Source organism: Ranitomeya imitator, chromosome 9, assembly GCF_032444005.1.
Source record: "Ranitomeya imitator isolate aRanImi1 chromosome 9, aRanImi1.pri, whole genome shotgun sequence".
Taxonomy (NCBI): domain Eukaryota; kingdom Metazoa; phylum Chordata; class Amphibia; order Anura; family Dendrobatidae; genus Ranitomeya; species Ranitomeya imitator.
In genome coordinates, this window is record NC_091290.1 from 113,475,849 (window position 1) to 113,495,611 (window position 19,763).

General features: G+C 45.6%; 1 protein-coding gene across 1 annotated transcript; it reads left to right on the forward strand.

Moving 5' to 3' along the window:
• The first annotated feature begins 2,388 nt into the window (after positions 1-2,388).
• On the forward strand, positions 2,389-12,967 carry LOC138648626 (uncharacterized). Its single transcript, XM_069738412.1, has 2 exons — positions 2,389-2,426; positions 11,134-12,967. The coding sequence occupies exons 1-2, from the start codon at positions 2,389-2,391 to the stop codon at positions 12,965-12,967; spliced, it is 1,872 nt and encodes a 623-aa protein (XP_069594513.1).
• The last annotated feature ends 6,796 nt before the right edge of the window (positions 12,968-19,763 follow it).

The following is a 19,763-nucleotide window of genomic DNA, read 5'->3' on the forward strand; positions in this document are numbered from 1 at the left end:
CGCCGGCAATTTTTTAACTGTTTCCATTGTTTTTGCGACTTTTTTTTATTATTATTCTTAACCAATCTTTTTTTCACTCTACTGAACTACGAAAAAACTGAAGCAAAAAATATGCTCCAAAAGACTTCCTACCATCTTCCCAGTGTCTTATAAACTTTTCCTTTGTCTTGTAAAATACCCGAGAGGAAAATCCCACCTGTAGGACCAAGAAGATCTGTAATGGGATCTTCATCTTTTGGCCAGAAAGGAGAACAGTTATGAAGAGAACATCTTGCTCTGAAGGACCTATGGGAGCTGGTTTCACAGAGGATTCAGCTCCATTTTTCCATAGTATTATTTTTTTAAATATGCTCTAGAGTCTAGAGGATACTTTTAGGCAGTTTCACATCAGTTTTTTGGCACAGGTGTTCTCAGTTATTTTGGTGTATAGATACATACATTTGCAATGTATGTGTCCTCACATAGCTTTTTTTCTGCAGACTGATTTTGTGCAAAAAAAACAACAACTTTTTTTTAAATCAAACAAAGGGAGAATGAAAAAAAAAAAAACAGGTCATCTGTGCATTATCAGTATTTTACCATTTAAAGGGACACTGTCACCTGAATTTGGAGGGAACAATCTTCAGCCATGGGGGCGGGGTTTTCGGGTGTTTGATTCACCCTTTCCTTACCTGCTGGCTGCATGCTGGCTGCAATATTGGAATGAAGTTCATTCTCTGTCCTCCGTAGTACATGCCTGCACAAGGTGCAATCTTGCCTTGCGCAGGCGTGTACTATGGAGGACAGAGAATGAACTTCATTCCAATATTGCAGCCAGCATGTAGCCAGCGGGTAAGGAAAGGGTGAATCAAACACCCAAAAACCCCGCCTCCATGGCTGAAGATTGTTCCCTCCAAATTCAGGTGACAGTGTCCCTTTAATGGGTAGGAGAAGCTAAGACTCTTATTTTCCGTTTATGTGAAAAATGGACGCAAGAAAGATTATAAAAACTGAGATATGGTCCATAGGTCCAACAAAATAAAAAAATTAAAAAAAACAACATGGACCATTTTTTCACATATGAGAAAAACACAACATGCATGTAAAACAGGCCTAAAGCAACAACTCCAACTCCATTCCTCAAGTAGACCAGGGACTCCTTCACACATCAGTATGCCAAAAAATGTGTTTATGATAAGATATTCATCAGTTTGGTCAGTGTGTCAGTTTTTACCATTTGAGTAGACTTGCATTATCAATTTTGATCAGTGACTCATTTATCAGTGATGTGATCAGGATCACTTGATCTGCAAAAATACATGCCAATGTGACCCCCCCATACAACTCGGATCTATTTTCGTTCAGTACTGAAAAATAAAGATCGAGCTCGAATGGGAAAAGCTTATGTCTGAATGAGGCCTAAAGGGCTGATTAATCGGGTTCCGACCAACCAAGGGGCATTTTTTTTTTATCAGACCGATTTACAAAAGGACTCTATTAAAAAGTTGGGATTGCCCGAACGAAAAACCCCTTTAAGCTACATAGATGACCATAAAGATTCAGACAAGGCAGATGTGATTTTTTTTTCCCCATAAGATAAAAAACAACCCATCTTAAATAGGTCGGAAAGTCCTTGTTGGACTATAAATAGTGCCTTATTGGAGGAACTTTAGTAATTTACGTAGATTTATACATGGTTTCATAAGTCCCTAGAGACGTTCAAACCCCTGCAATACGCAGTCGCTTTATCTCCAACATTCACATACAGGGAGTGGTAGAGCATTTCAATAAGTAGCTGATTTTTCTAAAGGAAACATGATATTGTCTTCTTGACACATTTCAGACAGATCCTACAGACCACAGTGCAAGTCACACCCTGCGGTGCCCACGTAAGGTCAGAGAGCTCCATTGTTACTCTAGAACTCACTTGCATGTATGGAAAAATAGCGAGATCCCACCCGCACTTTAACCCTTTCAGCATACGTGTTTGATGGCGATTTAGGTCTTAATAACCAGAGAAATGTTTCACATTTTGGACTACTGCATCCTAAACGCGAGCCCTCCCGGGGTATGGGAGAGGCGGCGAGAAAGATGTGTACACAGCATATTTGGTCTATAAAATAACCAGTGTTTTGGACAACCAGCATATAGGGGGCTTTAATTTTATAGGCCTGCTGTTTCAAAAGGGATTTGTTTTCCTCCTACATGAGGAACAATGGTTAATGTCTCAAAAGGGGAGTATTACATTTCCCCAAACGGTGTTCAAAGTTCAGTTTAGTAGAATTGGGAAGGTGGGTGGTAAGGAGTTATGGCCGTGATTGGGGCCCTAAGCCCATGTAACAGTTCTGTACAAGCCCTGAGATGTATAGTGCTGTAATACCATATCCATAAAAGATCAATGGGTCCATAATGGACCTCTACAGCATTTACCGTACAAAACTTATAAGGTGAGCCCCAACACGGCCAAGGGCTACCCGATATTTTATCGGATAGCACTCGGACCAATGTTATTCTATGGAGGAGGCAGGAGATGGCTGCTGCAGCTAATCCCTGAACCATCTGTTAAAGACAAAGAAAAATACACTGCTCCCCATGCCCATAGTCCCTCCTGCCTCTCTGCACTGAGGCCAGCGCCTAGAGGTGGGAGGGACTATGGGCATGGGGAGCAGTGAATATTCCTTCCCCTTATTAGCAAGTACAGTGTTAGCTGTAGCCCCCCATCTTCCTGCAGTTGCTGGGCGATCACGTTTGCCCACTACTAAAGAGAATTAATATTCACTGCTCCTAATGCCCATAATGCTTTTCTGATGGGGCTGTGCATCCCCCAATGGGGACCGCGCATCCACCAACGGGGACAAGGGGACCGCGCATCCTCCAACGGGGACGAGGGGACCGCGCATCCTCCAACGGGGACGAGGGGACCGCGCATCCCCCAACGGGGACGAGGGGACCGCGCATCCCCCAACGGGGACGAGGGGACCGCGCATCCCCCAATGGGGACGAGGGGACCGCGCATCCCCCAATGGGGACGAGGGGACCGCGCATCCCCCAATGGGGACAAGGGGACCGCGCATCCCCCAATGGGGACAAAGAGACCACGCATCCCCCAATGGGGACGAGGAGACCGTGCATCCCCCAATGGGGACGAGGGGACCGTGCATCCCCCAATGGGGACAAGCGGGCTGTGTATAACTGGATTGAGGGCGAGGGGGCCCATGTACAACTGGATTGGGGACAATAGTACAGAAATGACCACATTTTTTGCTCCAATTTTATTTCTGTTTTCCTAATCTAAAACCTAGGTGTGTCTTATGGTTAGGTCTGTCTTATAGTTCAAATAATACAGTAGATAAACAGATACAGGGGTGGATATATCATTGGTTCAAGAGTGACGGGAAAGGCAACGGTACATAAAGTTTGCCATATGTGCCAGGTTCCATACAGCAAACATTTTCCTGTCTCCACCACGATGACTACGCTAATCTCCTCATTCCCCTCCTCAGCCCATCCACGTAGGAGAGAAGTGATGGAGAGAAGTGATGAAGCTTGTGAGGGTACTAGCCTCTTTTGTGCCATCAGCCAGCTCCTGTTCCTCCTCAGCCTCCACCTCCTCATTGTTACCCAATCTGCGCTGAGCAGATGAGATGAGGCTGAGCAGGGTAGTATCTCTTCCTCACATCTTCCTCCATCTCCACCTGGTCCGCATGCAAAGCTTCATGTTTAATTGGTACCTGTTTAAGTAAGCACAGAAGCGGAATAGTTGACGTTCACCATATATATGGAGTTCTCAAAGTCTTGGAGAACTGCACAAATGTCATACATCCATGCCTGCTCTTCAGTTGTTATGTGCGGCGGCTGACCAGAATACTGACGGGTGTATTGGAGCTGGTATTCCACAAATGCCCTGTGCTGCTCACAAAGCTTTGCAAGCATTTGAATTGTTGAGATCGAGCGTGACGGTCACGTCACGCACCAGTCGGTGAGCTGGCACTTGCATGCGCTGCTGCAGCACTGCCAGAGCGGCGGCAGATGTAGCTGACTTGCAGAAATGGGCAGTGAAGTGGCATACCTTGACCAAAAGTTATGGCAAACCTGGGCAGGTTTTCAATCCCAATACACAGGTGATGTTCCTGGACACATGCGTGTACAAGGTGGGGACACCACAAAGAGAGAAATAGTGGCGGCTGGGAAAGAAAATTTGTAGACCTGTAGCAGGCCAATTTTGGTTTTAAATTAAAACCAACAAAATTTCACACAAACCAAGTTCAACAATATTTATGACAACTAACCCACCTTTTTTCTCCATTATTTTAAAACATTATTAACCCCTTACCGGCATCGGACGTACTATACCGTCCGATGCCGGCTCCCCTGCTTTGATGCAGGGCTCCGCGGTGAGTCCGCACCAAAGCCGGGACATGTCAGCTGTTTTGAACAGCTGACATGTGCCCGTAATAGGTGCGGGCAGAATCGCGATCTGCCCGCACCTATTAACTAGTTAAATGCCGCTGTCAAACGCAGACAGCGGCATTTAACTACCGCTTCCGGCCGGGCGGCCGGAAATGACGTCATCGCCGACCCCCGTCACATGATCGGGGGTCGGCGATGCGTCTGGATGGTAACCATAGAGGTCCTAGAGACCTCTATGGTTACTGATCGCCCGTCGCTGTGAGCGCCACCCTGTGGTCGGCGCTCACAGCACACGTGCAATTCTGCTACATAGCAGCGATCAGCAGATCGCTGCTATGTAGCAGAGGCGATCGTGCTGTGCCTGCTTCTAGCCTCCCATGGAGGCTATTGAAGCATGGCAAAAGTTAAAAAAAAAAAGTTTAAAAAAATGTGAAAAAAATAAAAAAAAACATAAAAGTTTAAATCACCCCCCTTTCGCCCCAATCAAAATAAATCAATAAAAAAAATATCAAATCTACGCATATTTGGTATCGCCGCGCTCAGAATCGCCCGATCTATCAATTAAAAAAAAGTATTAACCTGATCGCTAAACAGCGTAGCGGGAAAAAAATTTGAAACGCCAGAATTACGTTTTTTTGGTCGCCGCGACATTGCATTAAAATGCAATAACGGGCGATCAAAAGAACATATCTGCACCGAAATGCTATCATTAAAAACGTCATCTCGGCACGCAAAAAATAAGCCCTCAACCTACCCCAGATCATGAAAAATGGAGACGCTACGAGTATCGGAAAATGGCGCTTTTTTTTTTTTTTTTTTTTTTAGCAAAGTTTGGAATTTTTTTCCACTTAGATAAAAAATAACCTAGTCATGTTAGGTGTCTATGAACTCGTAATGACCTGGAGAATCATAATGGCAGGTCATTTTTAGCATTTAGTGAACCTAGCAAAAAAGCCAAACAAAAAACAAGTGTGTGATTGCACTTTTTTTGCAATTTCACCGCACTTGGAATTTTTTTCCCGTTTTCTAGTACACGACATGCTAAAACCAATGATGTCGTTCAAAAGTACAACTCATCCCGCAAAAAATAAGCCCTCACAGGGCCAAATTGACGGAAAAATAAAAAAGTTATGGCTCTGGGAAGGAGGGGAGCGAAAAATGAACACGGAAAAACGAAAAATCCCCCGGTCATGAAGGGGTTAACTCAACTCAACTCTACAGTTTGCAAGAAATGAAACATCTTTTTCTGAAAAGATTTTCAAGCAAAAAAAACCTGACAAAAATATCTTTGTTGAAAATTAAAAAAACGATGTTTAATAGTCAATTTTTATACACCTGTAGCAGGCCAATTTTTCACACAAAGCAGTATATACAGTATATATGACAATAGTCCATTTTTGGAACAAAAATATTTTGTGAACTGTACCAGGCCAACTGTTTTTTTTTTTTTTTTTTAACACCTTCACAACCAGAGGTATTTCCGTTTTTGTGTTTTCGTTTTTTTGCTCCCCATCTTCTCAGAGCCATTATTTTTTTATGTTTTGGTGAATATGGCCATGTGAGGGCTTGTTTATGAGGGACAAGTTGTACTTTTGAACAACACCATTGGCTTTATTATATTGTGTACTGGAAAACGGGAAAAAATTCCAAGTGCAGTCAAATTGCAAAAAAAGTGCAAGTGTTTTGTTTTCTTTTACCAGGTTCACTAAATGCTAAAACTGACCTGCCATTATGATTCTCCAGTTCATTATGAGTTTATAGACACCAAACATGTCTAGGTTATTTTTTATCTAAGTGGTGAAACAAAATTCCAAAAATTGGGTAAATAAATAAATAAATAAATAAATAAAAGATGGAGCCATTTTCCAAAACCTGTAGTGTCTCCATTTTTCGTGATCTGAGGTTGGGTGAGGGCTTATTTTTTGCGTGCCGAGCTAACGGTTTCATTGATACCATTTTGGTGTCTATACAATCTTTTGATCACCCGTTATTACATTTTATTGCATTGTAGAGGCAACCAAAAAAACGTAGTTCTGGGGTTTTGACTTTTTTTTTCTCATTACACCATTTAGTGATCGGGTAAAAAAAATTTAAATTGATAGATAGGGCGTTTCTGAACGTGGCGATGCCAAATATGTGTATGTTTGATTTTTTTATGATTTAATATTGAATTGGGAGAAAGAGAGGTGATATATTATTTATATTATTATATTTTTTTTCTATTTTTTACTATTTTTACTTTTTTTTTTTTTTTTACTTTTTGCATGCTTCAATAGTCTCCATGGGAGACTAGAAGCTGCAGTACTCTGATCGGTTCTGCTACACACAAGCAATGATCATATTGCCTATGTGTAGCAGAAATGCTCACTTGATATAAGTGCCGACTGCTGGGTGACGCTCATAGCAATCTGGCAATGACAACCACAGGGGTCTGCTGCAGACTCTGGGATGTCATGCCAACCCATCAGCGACCCACGGTCATGTGACATGGGCGGGATTAGTGACTCGCTTCCAATAAGTGCGAGTTAAATGCCGCTGTCAGTGATTGACAGCGGTATTTAACTAGTTAACAGCCGTGGGTGGATCCTGATTCCACCCGCAGCTGTTGTGGGCACATGTCAGCTGTACAGACCAGCTGCCATGTGCCCGGAACGGTGCGGGCTCAGCACCAGAGCCTGTACAAAACAGAGGGAGTCCAACATCTGCGTACTATCACGCCCGATGTCGGAAAGGGGTTAAAAATTTTAACCCACTGTAATTTTACAAAAAGCACATTACACTGTATGGATGATTAATTGAATCCAGAAACTTTTTTTTGTAAGTGTTGTTGATGTACTTCTACACTCAAGTGCTTTGCTGAAAGCGCAAAGCCAGGAAAAAATTATAAGGATCACAGTTCAGCATCAGCATCCACACTACAGGCCTCTGATTTGTTTTAGGCTATGTGCACACATTGCGGATTAGTGTGCGGATTTTTCCGCACCGTTTTTTTTAAATCTGCAGGTAAAACGCACTGCATTTTACTTGCGGATTAACCGCAGATTTCCAGCATTTCTTGTGCGGATTTCACCTGTGGTTTTACACCTGTGGATTCCTATACAGGAGCAGGTGTAAAACGCTGCGGAATCCGCACAAAGAATTGACATGCTGCAGAAAATACAACGCAGCGTTTCCGCACTGTATTTTCTGCACCATGGGCACAGCGGATTTGGTTTTCCATAGGTTTACATGGTACTGTAAACCGGATAGAAAACTGCTGCGGATCCGCAGCCAAATCCGCAACGTGTGCACATATCCATACTGTGCACACACACCTGGACAAGCACTCTCTCCCTCCACTACGACTTGTCCCTCCGCTGTGCAATGGCGTCAGTGCGCGCCTGTTGTTTTATCAGCCCTGATGATGTCACACAGCCAGACAATCTCGGTAACGCCACAACCAAGATGGCTGAGGCATTACAGCGATTCACAGCCAATCCCTGCACGTTCATAGGCTGCATAAGATAACACCAGCAAAAGTAAAGCAGACAGTAAACCAGCAAAAGTAAAGCAGACAGGAAACCAGCAAAAGTAAAGCAGACAGGAAACCAGCAAAAGTAAAGCAGACAGGAAACCAGCAAAAGTAAAGCAGACAGGAAACCAGCAAAAGTAAAGCAGACAGGAAACCAGCAAAAGTAAAGCAGACAGGAAACCAGCAAAAGTAAAGCAGACAGGAAACCAGCAAAAGTAAAGCAGACAGCTGAGAGCGGATATGATCATTTTTGTTATTTTGCCCAGACTACTGTGCTACTCCTCAGGCCAGGCTCTGATGAGCGTGTGAAAAATAGTCCGATTTACACCCAGATAAATAGTTCGGCTTCATCTTTATGGTCATCCATGTTTTGTTTTTTACATCTGTCCGGCATCCATTTTCATACATGACCAGTAAAGAAAATTTACAAGGCCAAGTCTCCTATAATAACTGCAATAACTTTTTTTTGTAAAAAAAAATAAATAAAATTTAAAAAAAGGATGATCCCGTTATTTTTTTTGCGCACCCATACATTTGAATAGGCGAGTTGTTTTTTAGTTTTTTTTTTTACATGCAATATTGCCATCTGAATGGCCCAATTCAATCACATTGGTCAGTGTCCATTCTGTGTGATATCAAATAAGATCGCACATGTCCATATAATACGCTCCATCTGAACAAGCCCTTATCACCAAAAAGACAAGTCGTCCTCCATCTGCTTGCTCTGTATAATTAATGGGAACTAAAGAACCGGACTGAAGAAGGGACAAAGCCTCGGCCTCAGTCAGATAACCAATTATTTTTTGCGTTAGGGAAAATCATACCAATTATTCCGATCAGACTTTGATCAGTGTTGGATCAGAGTGTGTTCTAAGCATCAACCAATTGTCTCACACATGGATAAATTAAAAAAAATAAAATCTTCATCTTCTCCTTTCTGACGGTCTATGAAAATTGATGTAATTCGCGTAAAATCTGAGTTTTTCACCGGTCCATAGACTTGTGTTGCTGATTTTGATCCAATTTTCAGATAAAAATATTAAAGGTCTCTGATATTTTCTGCAGGAAAAATAATAATAATTCACGGATGTGTGATGCCCCCATAGACTATCCCGGGTGGGTGCATGAATAATACGGATGGGCGTCTTAGTAAAACCATGCCCACATGTAATGTGGTTCTAAGGCTATGTGCACACGTTGCGGATTTTGCTGCGGATTCGCAGTTTTCCCTGAGTTTACAATACCATGTAAACCTATGGAAAACAAAATCCGCAGCGCACATGCTGCGGAAAATACCGCGCGGAAGCGCAGCATTGTATATTCCGCAGCGGTTACACCTGCTCCATAACAGGAATCCGTAGGTGTAAAACCGCAGGTAAATCTGCGGCAAATTTGCAGTGCGGTTTACATGTGGATTTTGCAAAAAAAAACAGTGCGGAAAAATTCGCACACCAATCCGCAACGTGTGCACATAATAGCTCGCACCCTGTGGGGTCAACCTTGGTAGTCAACTCAAAAATGGCATTTGTTTTCTAGGAAATGTTCTTAGATTTATTTTACATGGAAAATTGTCAGCCGAGAGGCAAAAATTGTAAAAATCCGGACACAAAGGATCAAAATTCCTACACAGGAGACGCGTATCAATTCACATGAGGTAAAACACAAAGTGGGGAAAACATTGGGAAACGCCTCACACACAATGGAACACAAACGCTTCGTGTGAAACAGGCGATACCACAGACAGAACCTGCATTGCTCAGCTCCTACATTGTAAAAATATTCACTGGGGGGCACTCACCTGTGGGAGAGGGCGCACAGACTGTGGGGGGCTCCCACATGCGGTACAGCTGCGGCACTGGGGCTCCTACATGCGGTACAGCTGCGGAACTGGGGCTCCTACATGCGGGACAGCTGCGGAACTGGGGCTCCTACATGCGGTACAGCCGCGGCACTGAGGGCTCCTACATGCGGTACAGCCGCGGCACTGAGGCTCCTGCATGCGGTACAGCTGCGGAACTGGGGCTCCTACATGCGGTACAGCTGCGGCACTGGGGCTCCTACATGCGGTACAGCTGCGGCACTGAGGCTCCTACATGCGGTACAGCTGCGGCACTGGGGCTCCTGCATGCGGTACAGCTGCGGAACTGGGGCTCCTACATGCGGTACAGCCGCGGCACTGAGGGCGCCCACTGGTGCCGGGGCTGCAGCTGTACAGTCCTGACTGATTCCCGCGGACCCCGGAGGTCAGGTCTCCCTCGTGTCCCTTCCACAGACCCCAGGTCCCGCGGCGTGGGCTGCTCTCCTCCCTGACAGGGAAATCACGGCCGCCGAGTGTGTGGGCGGCGGAGCAGGAGGTCCCACCTGTCAGTAATACACGCGGGGATGTTTCGGGTTTTTTTCTTTTCCATGAGGTAATTGTGAGTGTAACATACCGTGCCCTCGCGGTTCCTGCGCCCATTCACACTGTGCAGCTTGCAGGTGGTAGATTTTGAAGAGTTTTTGCTCCAAAAACTGAGCAAAAAAAAAAGACTCCGTGTGAATGAGCCCTTATTTCTGAGACTTTTTGCAGTGGGCGGAAAAAAAACTCAGCGTTTAACATCATTTTTCTGAAATCTCGGGAACACGCTGCTTAGTTTTACATTGCGGATTTGGACCTGAAAGTGTCGATTCTTTCAGATAAGTGACATGCACTTTCTTTTCGCCAATGTTTAACATCTATGGGAAGTCAAATAATTCAGCAAGTTAAAAAAAAACTATTCGCACATCCACGCCTAAACTAGTTGACGACCGCGCAAAATGTTGGAGAGGTTGTTTGTTTGTTATTTTTTAGTGTTTTATGTTTTATTTATTGTTTTTCTTATGTTTTATTTATTGTTTTTCTTATTTTTATTGTTTTTCTTATGTTTTATTTATTGTTTTTCTTTCTTGGGCTGGGATTAGCACAGGACAGGTGAGCATTATGTCACTGATGTCACCGGCCTTCCCCTCTGGCACAGGGAATCCCCGCAGCTCCTAAATAAAAGCACACAGCAGCGCTCAGTATGACATTTAGGCTTCAGAGTTTTTGTGACCGGTAAGTGATTGTTGATGATTGTAAAATGCATTTTATAGTGCGGATCTGGAAAGGCTTAAAGGGTTTCCAGTCGTAAAACTATAAATAGTATGTAATGTATAAGAACGGAGATCCAGCGTCACAGAGATCCTATAAAATAGATTTATACATCATAAAGCAGCCGTACCGAAGAACACCGGCCTCAGCGGCACCAAGGGACACCGGCCTCAGCGGCACCGAGGAACACCGGCCTCAGCGGCATTGAGGAACAACGGCCTCAGCGGCACCGAGGAACACCGGCCTCAGCGACACCAAGGGACAGCGGCACCGAGGGACACCGGCCTCAGCGGCATCGAGGAACACCGGCATCAGCGGCACCAAGGGACAGCGGCACCAAGGGACACCGGCCTCAGCGGCATCGAGGAACACCGGCATCAGCGGCACCGAGGAACACCGGCATCAGCGGCACCGAGGAACACCGGCCTCAGCGGCACCGAGGAACACCGGCCTCAGCGGCACCGAGGAACATCGGCCTCAGCGGCACCGAGGGACAGCAGCACCGAGGGACACCGAAGAACACCAGCCTCAGCGGCACCGAGGAACATTGGCATCAGTGGCACCGAGGGACATCGGCCTCAGCGGCACCGAGGGACACCGGCCTCAGCGGCACCGAAGAACACCAGCCTCAGCGGCACCGAGGGACATCGGCCTCAGCGGCACAGAGGGACACCGGCCTCAGCGGCACAGAGGGACACCGGCCTCAGCGGCACAGAGGGACACCGGCCTCAGCGGCACAGAGGGACACCGGCCTCAGCGGCACAGAGGGACACCGGCCTCAGCGGCACAGAGGAACACCGGCCTCAGCGGCACCGAGGAACACCGGCTTCAGCGGCATCGAGGAACAACGGCCTCAGCGGCACCGAGGAACACCGGCCTCAGCGGCACCGAGGAACACCGGCCTCAGCGGCACCGAGGAACACCGGCCTCAGCGGCACCGAGGAACACCGGCCTCAGCGGCATCGAGGAACAACGGCCTCAGCGGCACCGAGGAACACCGGCCTCAGCGACATCGAAGAACACCGGCATCAGCGGCACCGAGGAATACCGGCATCAGCGGCACCGAGGAATACCGGCCTCAGCGACACCGAGGAACACCGGCCTCAGCGACACCGAGGGACAGCGGCACCAAGGGACACCGGCCTCAGCGGCATCGAGGAACACCGGCATCAGCGGCACCGAGGAACACCGGCCTCAGCGGCACCGAGGAACACCGGCCTCAGCGGCACCGAGGAACACCGGCCTCAGCGGCACCGAGGAACATCGGCCTCAGCGGCACCGAGGGACAGCAGCACCGAGGGACACCGAAGAACACCAGCCTCAGCGGCACCGAGGAACATTGGCATCAGTGGCACCGAGGGACATCGGCCTCAGCGGCACCGAGGGACACCGGCCTCAGCGGCACCGAGGGACACCGGCCTCAGCGGCACCGAAGAACACCAGCCTCAGCGGCACCGAGGGACATCGGCCTCAGCGGCACAGAGGGACACCGGCCTCAGCGGCACAGAGGGACACCGGCCTCAGCGGCACAGAGGGACACCGGCCTCAGCGGCACAGAGGAACACCGGCCTCAGCGGCACCGAGGAACACCGGCCTCAGCGGCATCGAGGAACAACGGCCTCAGCGGCACCGAGGAACACCGGCCTCAGCGACACCGAGGGACAGCGGCCTCAGCGGCATCGAAGAACACCGGCATCAGCGGCACCGAGGAATACCGGCATCAGCGGCACCGAGGAACACCGGCCTCAGCGGCACCGAGGAACACCGGCATCAGCGGCACCGAGGAACAACGGCCTCAGCGGCACCAAGGAACACCGGCATCAGTGGCACCGAGGAACACCAGCCTCAGTAGCACCGAGGAACGCCAGCCTCAGCGGCACCGAGGAACGCCAGCCTCAGCAGCACCAAGGAACACCAGCCTCAGCGGCACCTTCCAGAATGTCCCCCTATTGGCTTAAAGAGTCAATTATACAACGTACTAATATGGATCAGCTGGGTCTGGCACAGGCTGACCATTCATTTTAATAGCCCCATCTATGCGTCTTCTGAGACACACAAGGGGGCTGGCTTGATAGTTAAAATGACCAATTAGCCCCCTTCACACACAGCATTGGTCATGTATGGACACAAACTCCATCATCTGAATGAGCGGTCACACACAGAAGATGGTCCCTGTGCAAGAACAATATATGAGCCAGGGGTGTCAAACTGCATTCCTCGAGGGCTGCACACAGGTCATGTTTTCAGGATTTCCTTGCATTGCACAGGTGATAATTTAATCATCTGCACAGAATGATTCCAGCACCTTGTGCAATGCTAAGGAAATCTTGAAAACATGCATGGTCTGAGGCCCTCGAGGAATGCAGTTTGACACCCCTGATATGAGCCGTTTGCAGCCTAATTCCCTTACCTCATTGTATCCTTTAATATAATCCTGTCTGTGGTGATAATGAGACTGCTGAATAGTCATTTGTACCGACCGAATAGAAAATATGATTCTACTATTAAAATATGTCATTGCAAAATTTCAGATTTTTTTTAATCTAGATGATGACATCTGAAGTTAAGAAAAAAAATTAAAAACACTATTTTTAAAAATATATTTACCATAAAAACTTTAAACAATAGGTTGTTTCTGATAACAGATTTCCTTTATGTTCTTCCCTATGTAGGACTACTGAGCTCAGCAGTTCTAGGAGGAGAAATGTAAGCGGTAGAAATAGTGTGTGCAATTAGATTACATTTCACACATTGTTTACAGGACAGAATGCACTGATGCCAATAAGAACCAATGTCTAACACTACAATGTCAATCATTTCATGTAACACTAAAGTTGTTATAAAAAACTAAAGATTATTGTAAGGTTTGTCGCTGCTCTTCTATCCATGACTTACCATAATCTGGGATCTTTGGCCTACAATAATACAGTGCACAACTATTTACAGCTGGGAGATTTGGTGCAGGCAGAGAACAAAGTGCAGAAAATAAGATATTGCAAATATCTCCATAAAGAATAAGGATCATTGACTTGTGAGAGCTTGGTGACGGATCTTGTCTAACTTCAAGGGGTTTTCCAGCTTCGATTTTGCATATCAGTCCTAAAGGGTTGACGATCTCTGCTCACTGTCATTCATAGAAACTTTTATTGTTAGCCTCCAGGGAATAAAAAACTGTTTTGGTTGTAAGATAATCACATCGGTGCATGACACGATAGTAGAAACCACTATGTGATGATAGAGAATGAAATGTAGATAATGGCTGCAGTGGCGACAAAAAAAAAGGGGTGGGGCAAAGGAGAGGGCGAAAAGGCGAGAGAGGGAGAGGGCGAAAAGGAGAGGGAGAGGGCAGAAAGTAGAAGGAGAGAGGGAGAGGGTGAAAAGTAGAAGAGGAGAGGGAGGGCGAAAAGGCGAGAGAGAGGGAGAGGGCGGAAAGGTGAGAGGGAGAGGGCGGAAAGTTGAAGGAGAGAGGGAGAGGGCAGAAAGTAGAAGGAGAGAGGGAGAGGGCGGAAAGAAGAGAGGGAGAGGGCAGAAAGTAGAAGGAGAGAGGGAGAGGGCAGAAAGTAGAAGGAGAGAGGAAGAGGGCACAAAGGCTAGAGAGAGGGAGAGGGCGAAAAGTAGAAGCAGAGAGGGCGAAAGGCGAGAGAGAGGGAGAGGGCAAAAAGCAGAAGGAGAGAGGGAGAGGGCGGAAAGGTGAGAGAGGGCGCAAAGGCAAGAGAGAGGGCGCGGGCAAAAAGTAGAAGGAGAGGGCGGAAAGGCGAGATAGAGGGAGAGGGCACAAAGGCGAAAGAAAGGTGAGTCACACACCAGGTGTCACGCCGTTAATGGCAATAAAGGGGCAGAATGGCGTACTGAGACCCGCACCTGTCCTTGCCACTATAATGGGGCCCTGGCTTTCCCTTATCTCAGGGGTACCTATGATGGTTAGGAGACCTGAGCTGCCAGCGTATCCCTGTCTCCTGTGCAGACCCTATCAGTGGCCCCCCTCTCCCCCCAAGGGAGGTGGACTGCACCAGTGTAACAATAGAACAAATAACAGGGTATACAGACAAGGTAACTAAAAGTCTCTAACTCACCAATTGCTCACACAACCACAGAGGTAACACAGAGAAGGGAAGAGAAGGAAAAAGCTAGGAAGGAAAACAGGTTTAACATGCAACCAAAACAGCAGACACCAATCTCTGTAAATACACCTCCAACTCCAACACTACGCTCCTTCAACCTCCAAGCCAGGCAGTAGAACTGATCACTGACAAGAAGCTGAAGTCAGGACTGGGTCTATATAGAGGATCAGATTACAAAATCCATTTCAGCTGAGAGATCCATCTCTCAGCAACTCAGCAATAAGGTTAACTCCTGCACTGCTGGCAAAAAGCAGCCAGGTCAGAATACAGGAGAATACAGGTTCTGTCGTGTGACTTATAGTCTCCCACGAAATTGGGCTCACGGTGCCTGGTTTCTGTGCTCTGGCTCACAGGAGGCTCTATTGCAGCCTCCCTGAGCTCTGAATCTCTGCTCTGCTCCTTTCCTGTCTGCTCTCAGACTGAACTGAACTGAACTCCTCCAGACCAGGATCTTTATCCAGGGAAGTTCCCCTAAAACAGGGTTAAGTGCTCCCCCTCCTGGCCTGGAGTTAGAAGGTGTTGTGTGTGAGATTACCTGCCAAATGGACCCCTCTTGTCTCCAGGCATAGCACTACCCTCCCCGACAGGAAGGCAGCACTACTGTGGTACCCAAACTCCTGGGGTGCCACAGAGGGAGAGGGTGGAAAGGAGAGAGAGAGAATGGAAAGAGAGCAGAAAGGAAAGAGAAGGGGAGAGGGAGAAGGCAGAAAGGAGAGGTAGAGGTCGAAAAGGAGAGGGAGAGAGGCAGAGGGCAAAAAGCAGTGATCCTCAACCTACTGAACAGCCGCACAGCCAGCTCTTCCCTCTCCTAGTGTATCCTCACCCACCCCCTGCAGACTGTGAGCCCTCGCGGGCAGGGTCCTCCCTCCTTATGTACTTGTGTGCCTTGTTATCTGCTCATGGTTAATGTAATTGTCTATATTTGCCCCGTATTCACATGTAAAGCGCCATGGAATAAATGGCGCTATAAAAATGTATAATAATAATAATAATAATAAAATAAAAAGGAGAGAGAGAGAGGGCGGGAGAGACGGAGAAGGCGGAAAGATGGAGGGAGAAAGAGGGAGCGGAAAGGAGAGAGGGAGAGGGCAGAAAGGAAAGAGGAGGTGGAAAGGAGGGAGATAGAGGATGGAAAGGAAGGAGAGAGAGGGGGCAAAAAGGAGAGAGGGCGGAAAGACTAGAGGATGACAGAGAGATGGAGGGAGAATAGAAAGCCAAAGAAAAAGGGTAATAAAAATATACAGAGAATGATAAAAAAACAGAATGGATTACATTTAGGGAAATTAGAACATTTAATATAGCCAATATTATACATAAAGGTGTAACCTATAAATAATTAAACTAGATTTTTTTTAATCTGAAGTGGAGAACAGAACATTTGTGTAACTTAAAATTATATTCCAACCATCAAAAAGTATATCTAAAAAAAAAAAAAAAAGTATATTTTTTGTAATACACCTTTATCAAAACCCACAGTGCAGCAATCGTATGTGGGTAACAATGTTTGGGTGTTTGCTCTCTTACATTTTTTAACAAAACATAAATATAATTTTGTTATTTCTAAGTTCAAGTGCAAAGAAAACATTTGGTAACGTGATGAGATTGTGTTCCTGGAAAGGCGTCTCAGGGCTCACACTGCCCTGCTACAAACTGAGCTGTGGACGGTTTCCTGCAAAGGACTGGCATGCCAAGATAACAGCCATATCTGAAACATCTCTCAACTCTGGCAAGTTGTTGTGTAGATAATGTTCTTCTCTGAATGTCACTGATAGATACCTGCTATAAACCAGTCGATGCATTAGTTCTAAGCACAGAGCTTCTTCTTTTGCAGTGAACCATAGTGGACATCAGTGTTGGCTGATTGTTGGGACAATTCACTTTCCAGTTATATCATGATGTGATCAAGCAGCTAATACAACAATATGAATAGTTGTAGTCATCATTCACATCATTGCCCTCTCCCCATAGGACACAATGCAGCAACTCCAAGTGTGCGTACAGACGGCCGTATAAATCGGACCGGACCACAATGCACAATGATTGATAGATTCTCTTTTTTTTCATGGCATTATATCTTCAGAGGCTGTAAAACTCATTTTACTAGTGCACAAAATATCCCTGGCTGCATAATGCTCCACAAACAAAAATAAAAAAAAAGTATTTATCACTTTTACATGACAGACAGGATTCTGCATTGTGTCGCCACTGAGCAGGAACAATACATGGGAAGCTTGTGTGTGTGTAATATCTCTAGAACATAGCTGTCGGGTATTACACTGCAAAGTAAGCATGGATATTGAGCAGTGCAAACACGGACGTGGCCCCTGCTCCCATAGCAGGGCTATAAATAACAGAGCGGCGATTATTAATCCTGAGCTGGGCGCAATCAACCATCTCATTGTGCCATCCATTGTTTGATACCACATCTGTCAGCTTCCTGTCCACTGGTCCAGCTCTCTGCTACCAACAGATTATTAGATCTACCACATATCAGTAAAGCGCATGTTACGTACAATGAGGCGCACAAAATACAGGATGCTGGTTACAGATTGTAATACCACAGACCAGAAATCATTAGATAAAGTGGATCTGTCAGATAATTTCTCAATACAAATGGATCGTAAATGGATGTCCGGGAATGAGGTTTGTCAACTGCGATAACTATAAGCGAAACAATTTATGATTATCGTTGTTCAAATAGGTGACAAAGTCTCGTACAGCCGCCAAGTTGACGGACCACACCAGAAGAATGTCATTCACGTAGCGGCCATACCTGAATACCAAAAAAAACTGATTGTTTGCATTGAAAACAAACTCCTTTTAGCACCAAGCCATAAATATTGCCAAAATGGGGAAAATGTCAACCCCATTGGGGCACCCTCAATTTGTAAAAAAAAATCTGAATTAAACATTAAATAATTGTGACTTAATAAATAATCCAATGAAATGAGAATAAATTGTTTACATTGGTAGGAAAAGGAGCTATACCGATGGATGGAATATTAGTTATATCTTCAGGAAGGATTAAGCATCCATTCTGGCCTGGATTTTACAGTAAATGTGCATCCTCAGATCCAGGATGGGGGTCATTATACCACAATGGGGTCCAAGATGGTGGTTGTTGTATCAGAATGAGGGTCGCTATATCACAATGGGGCCCATGATGGAGGGACATTATTACAGAAAGAGGTTCAAGTTGTGGGACATTATACAAGGAAGGGATCCATGAGGGCAGACATGACTTTATAAGGTATGCATAAAATAAGAATTCAGACCCTCTTCTTACAAGAGAGTTATTTCCCAGAAGTAAAGAACCGTTACTATACACACTGACTGGTCTCATAGTTCAAATCCGATCTCTAAATCCAAAGGGGTTAGTATCGCCCTTCATCAGAATTTACCTTTCACTCTGATAGAATTGAATTCAGATAATAGACGATTTCTGTTCTTAAAGGTTTCAGTTATGAATCAAAATTCTACACTAGCCAACTTCGACCTCAAACAACAATCAAGCAAATATCCTATTCCCTTGATGGTGCTCCTCCTCACTGAAACATTTGGGTCTACAGTTACCAGACCCATTTCAGCTTTTTAACTACAATCACAAACCTTTGCTCACCCATATATTACAAATCATCTTAAATCATTCAGCAATGCATGACTGTCATGGTTTAGTAGACTAAAAATGGACATTTTCCCCAAATTTATTTATTGAATTGGAGTCGATAGATTTATGGCTTGGGCATTTAATCACAAAACTAGATTCCAACATGTCCTCTCGAACTCACTTACTTTGTCGACTCTAGTTGAGCTCAAAGATTCTTACCCGGACCAATCATTATCATGGTTCTGATATCTACAATTGCAATCCTATATGTCAACCTTCTAGCTGGTCTCAGTGCTCAGGTCTGACCTAACTCCATTTGAATGGCTCTAAGTTTGGGATTCTTCATCAAATTGTCCCATTTCCCAAATCTATTGAATCGTCTCCTTGGATTCTAATGAGGCCCCACTCTGGTTTGTAAAAGAATGGGAGAGAGAAAATGAGTTGGCCTTCTCTGAAGAACAATGAAATAATGCTTTGTTCTCTGCACATAGGTTATGCTATGGCAAGTAAGCCACAAGGAAAAAAAAAAAAATCTTTAAGATCATGACAAGATGGTACCAATGATCAGTAGATCTATGTAGAGTATATCCTTCAGTTTCCAAACAATGTTGAAGATGCAAATACACAGATGGCACCATGTTTCATATTGGATTCCCCCCCAATTCTTTAGTTGTGGAACAAACTTTTTGATTTGTACAAACATATCTCTGCAGGAGACTTGCCTAGGTCCTCTCACATCTGATGACTTCTTTCCGTGATTCCAGGTTCTTTTAAAACTGTAAAAAATGGATTGCTGAAACATAGTTTATGTTAGACTCACTAGTTGAGGTGGATCCTCTAAGCTCAAGGTTCGGGTGGGCACACGGGTCATGGGTATTGGTGCAGCACCTAGGTTGAACATGTGGAACACGGATCGAGGAGGGACTGGAAACACAGGACAGGTGGAATGCTGGATATCACAGGCAAGATGCTGGAAACCGCTGGCAAGCAGGCAGAATATATTAAGGAGATCGCAGGCAGATAGGA

What these genes read in the sequence shown, in the direction of transcription:
- LOC138648626 (XM_069738412.1), top strand. Translation starts at nt 2,389, where the DNA reads ATGGACCTCTACAGCATTTACCGTACAAAACTTATAAG. An exon ending in TACCGTACAAAACTTATAAG is followed by an intron (nt 2,427 to 11,133) that starts GTGAGCCCCAAC and finishes ATCATAAAGCAG; the next exon opens with CCGTACCGAAGAACACCGGC.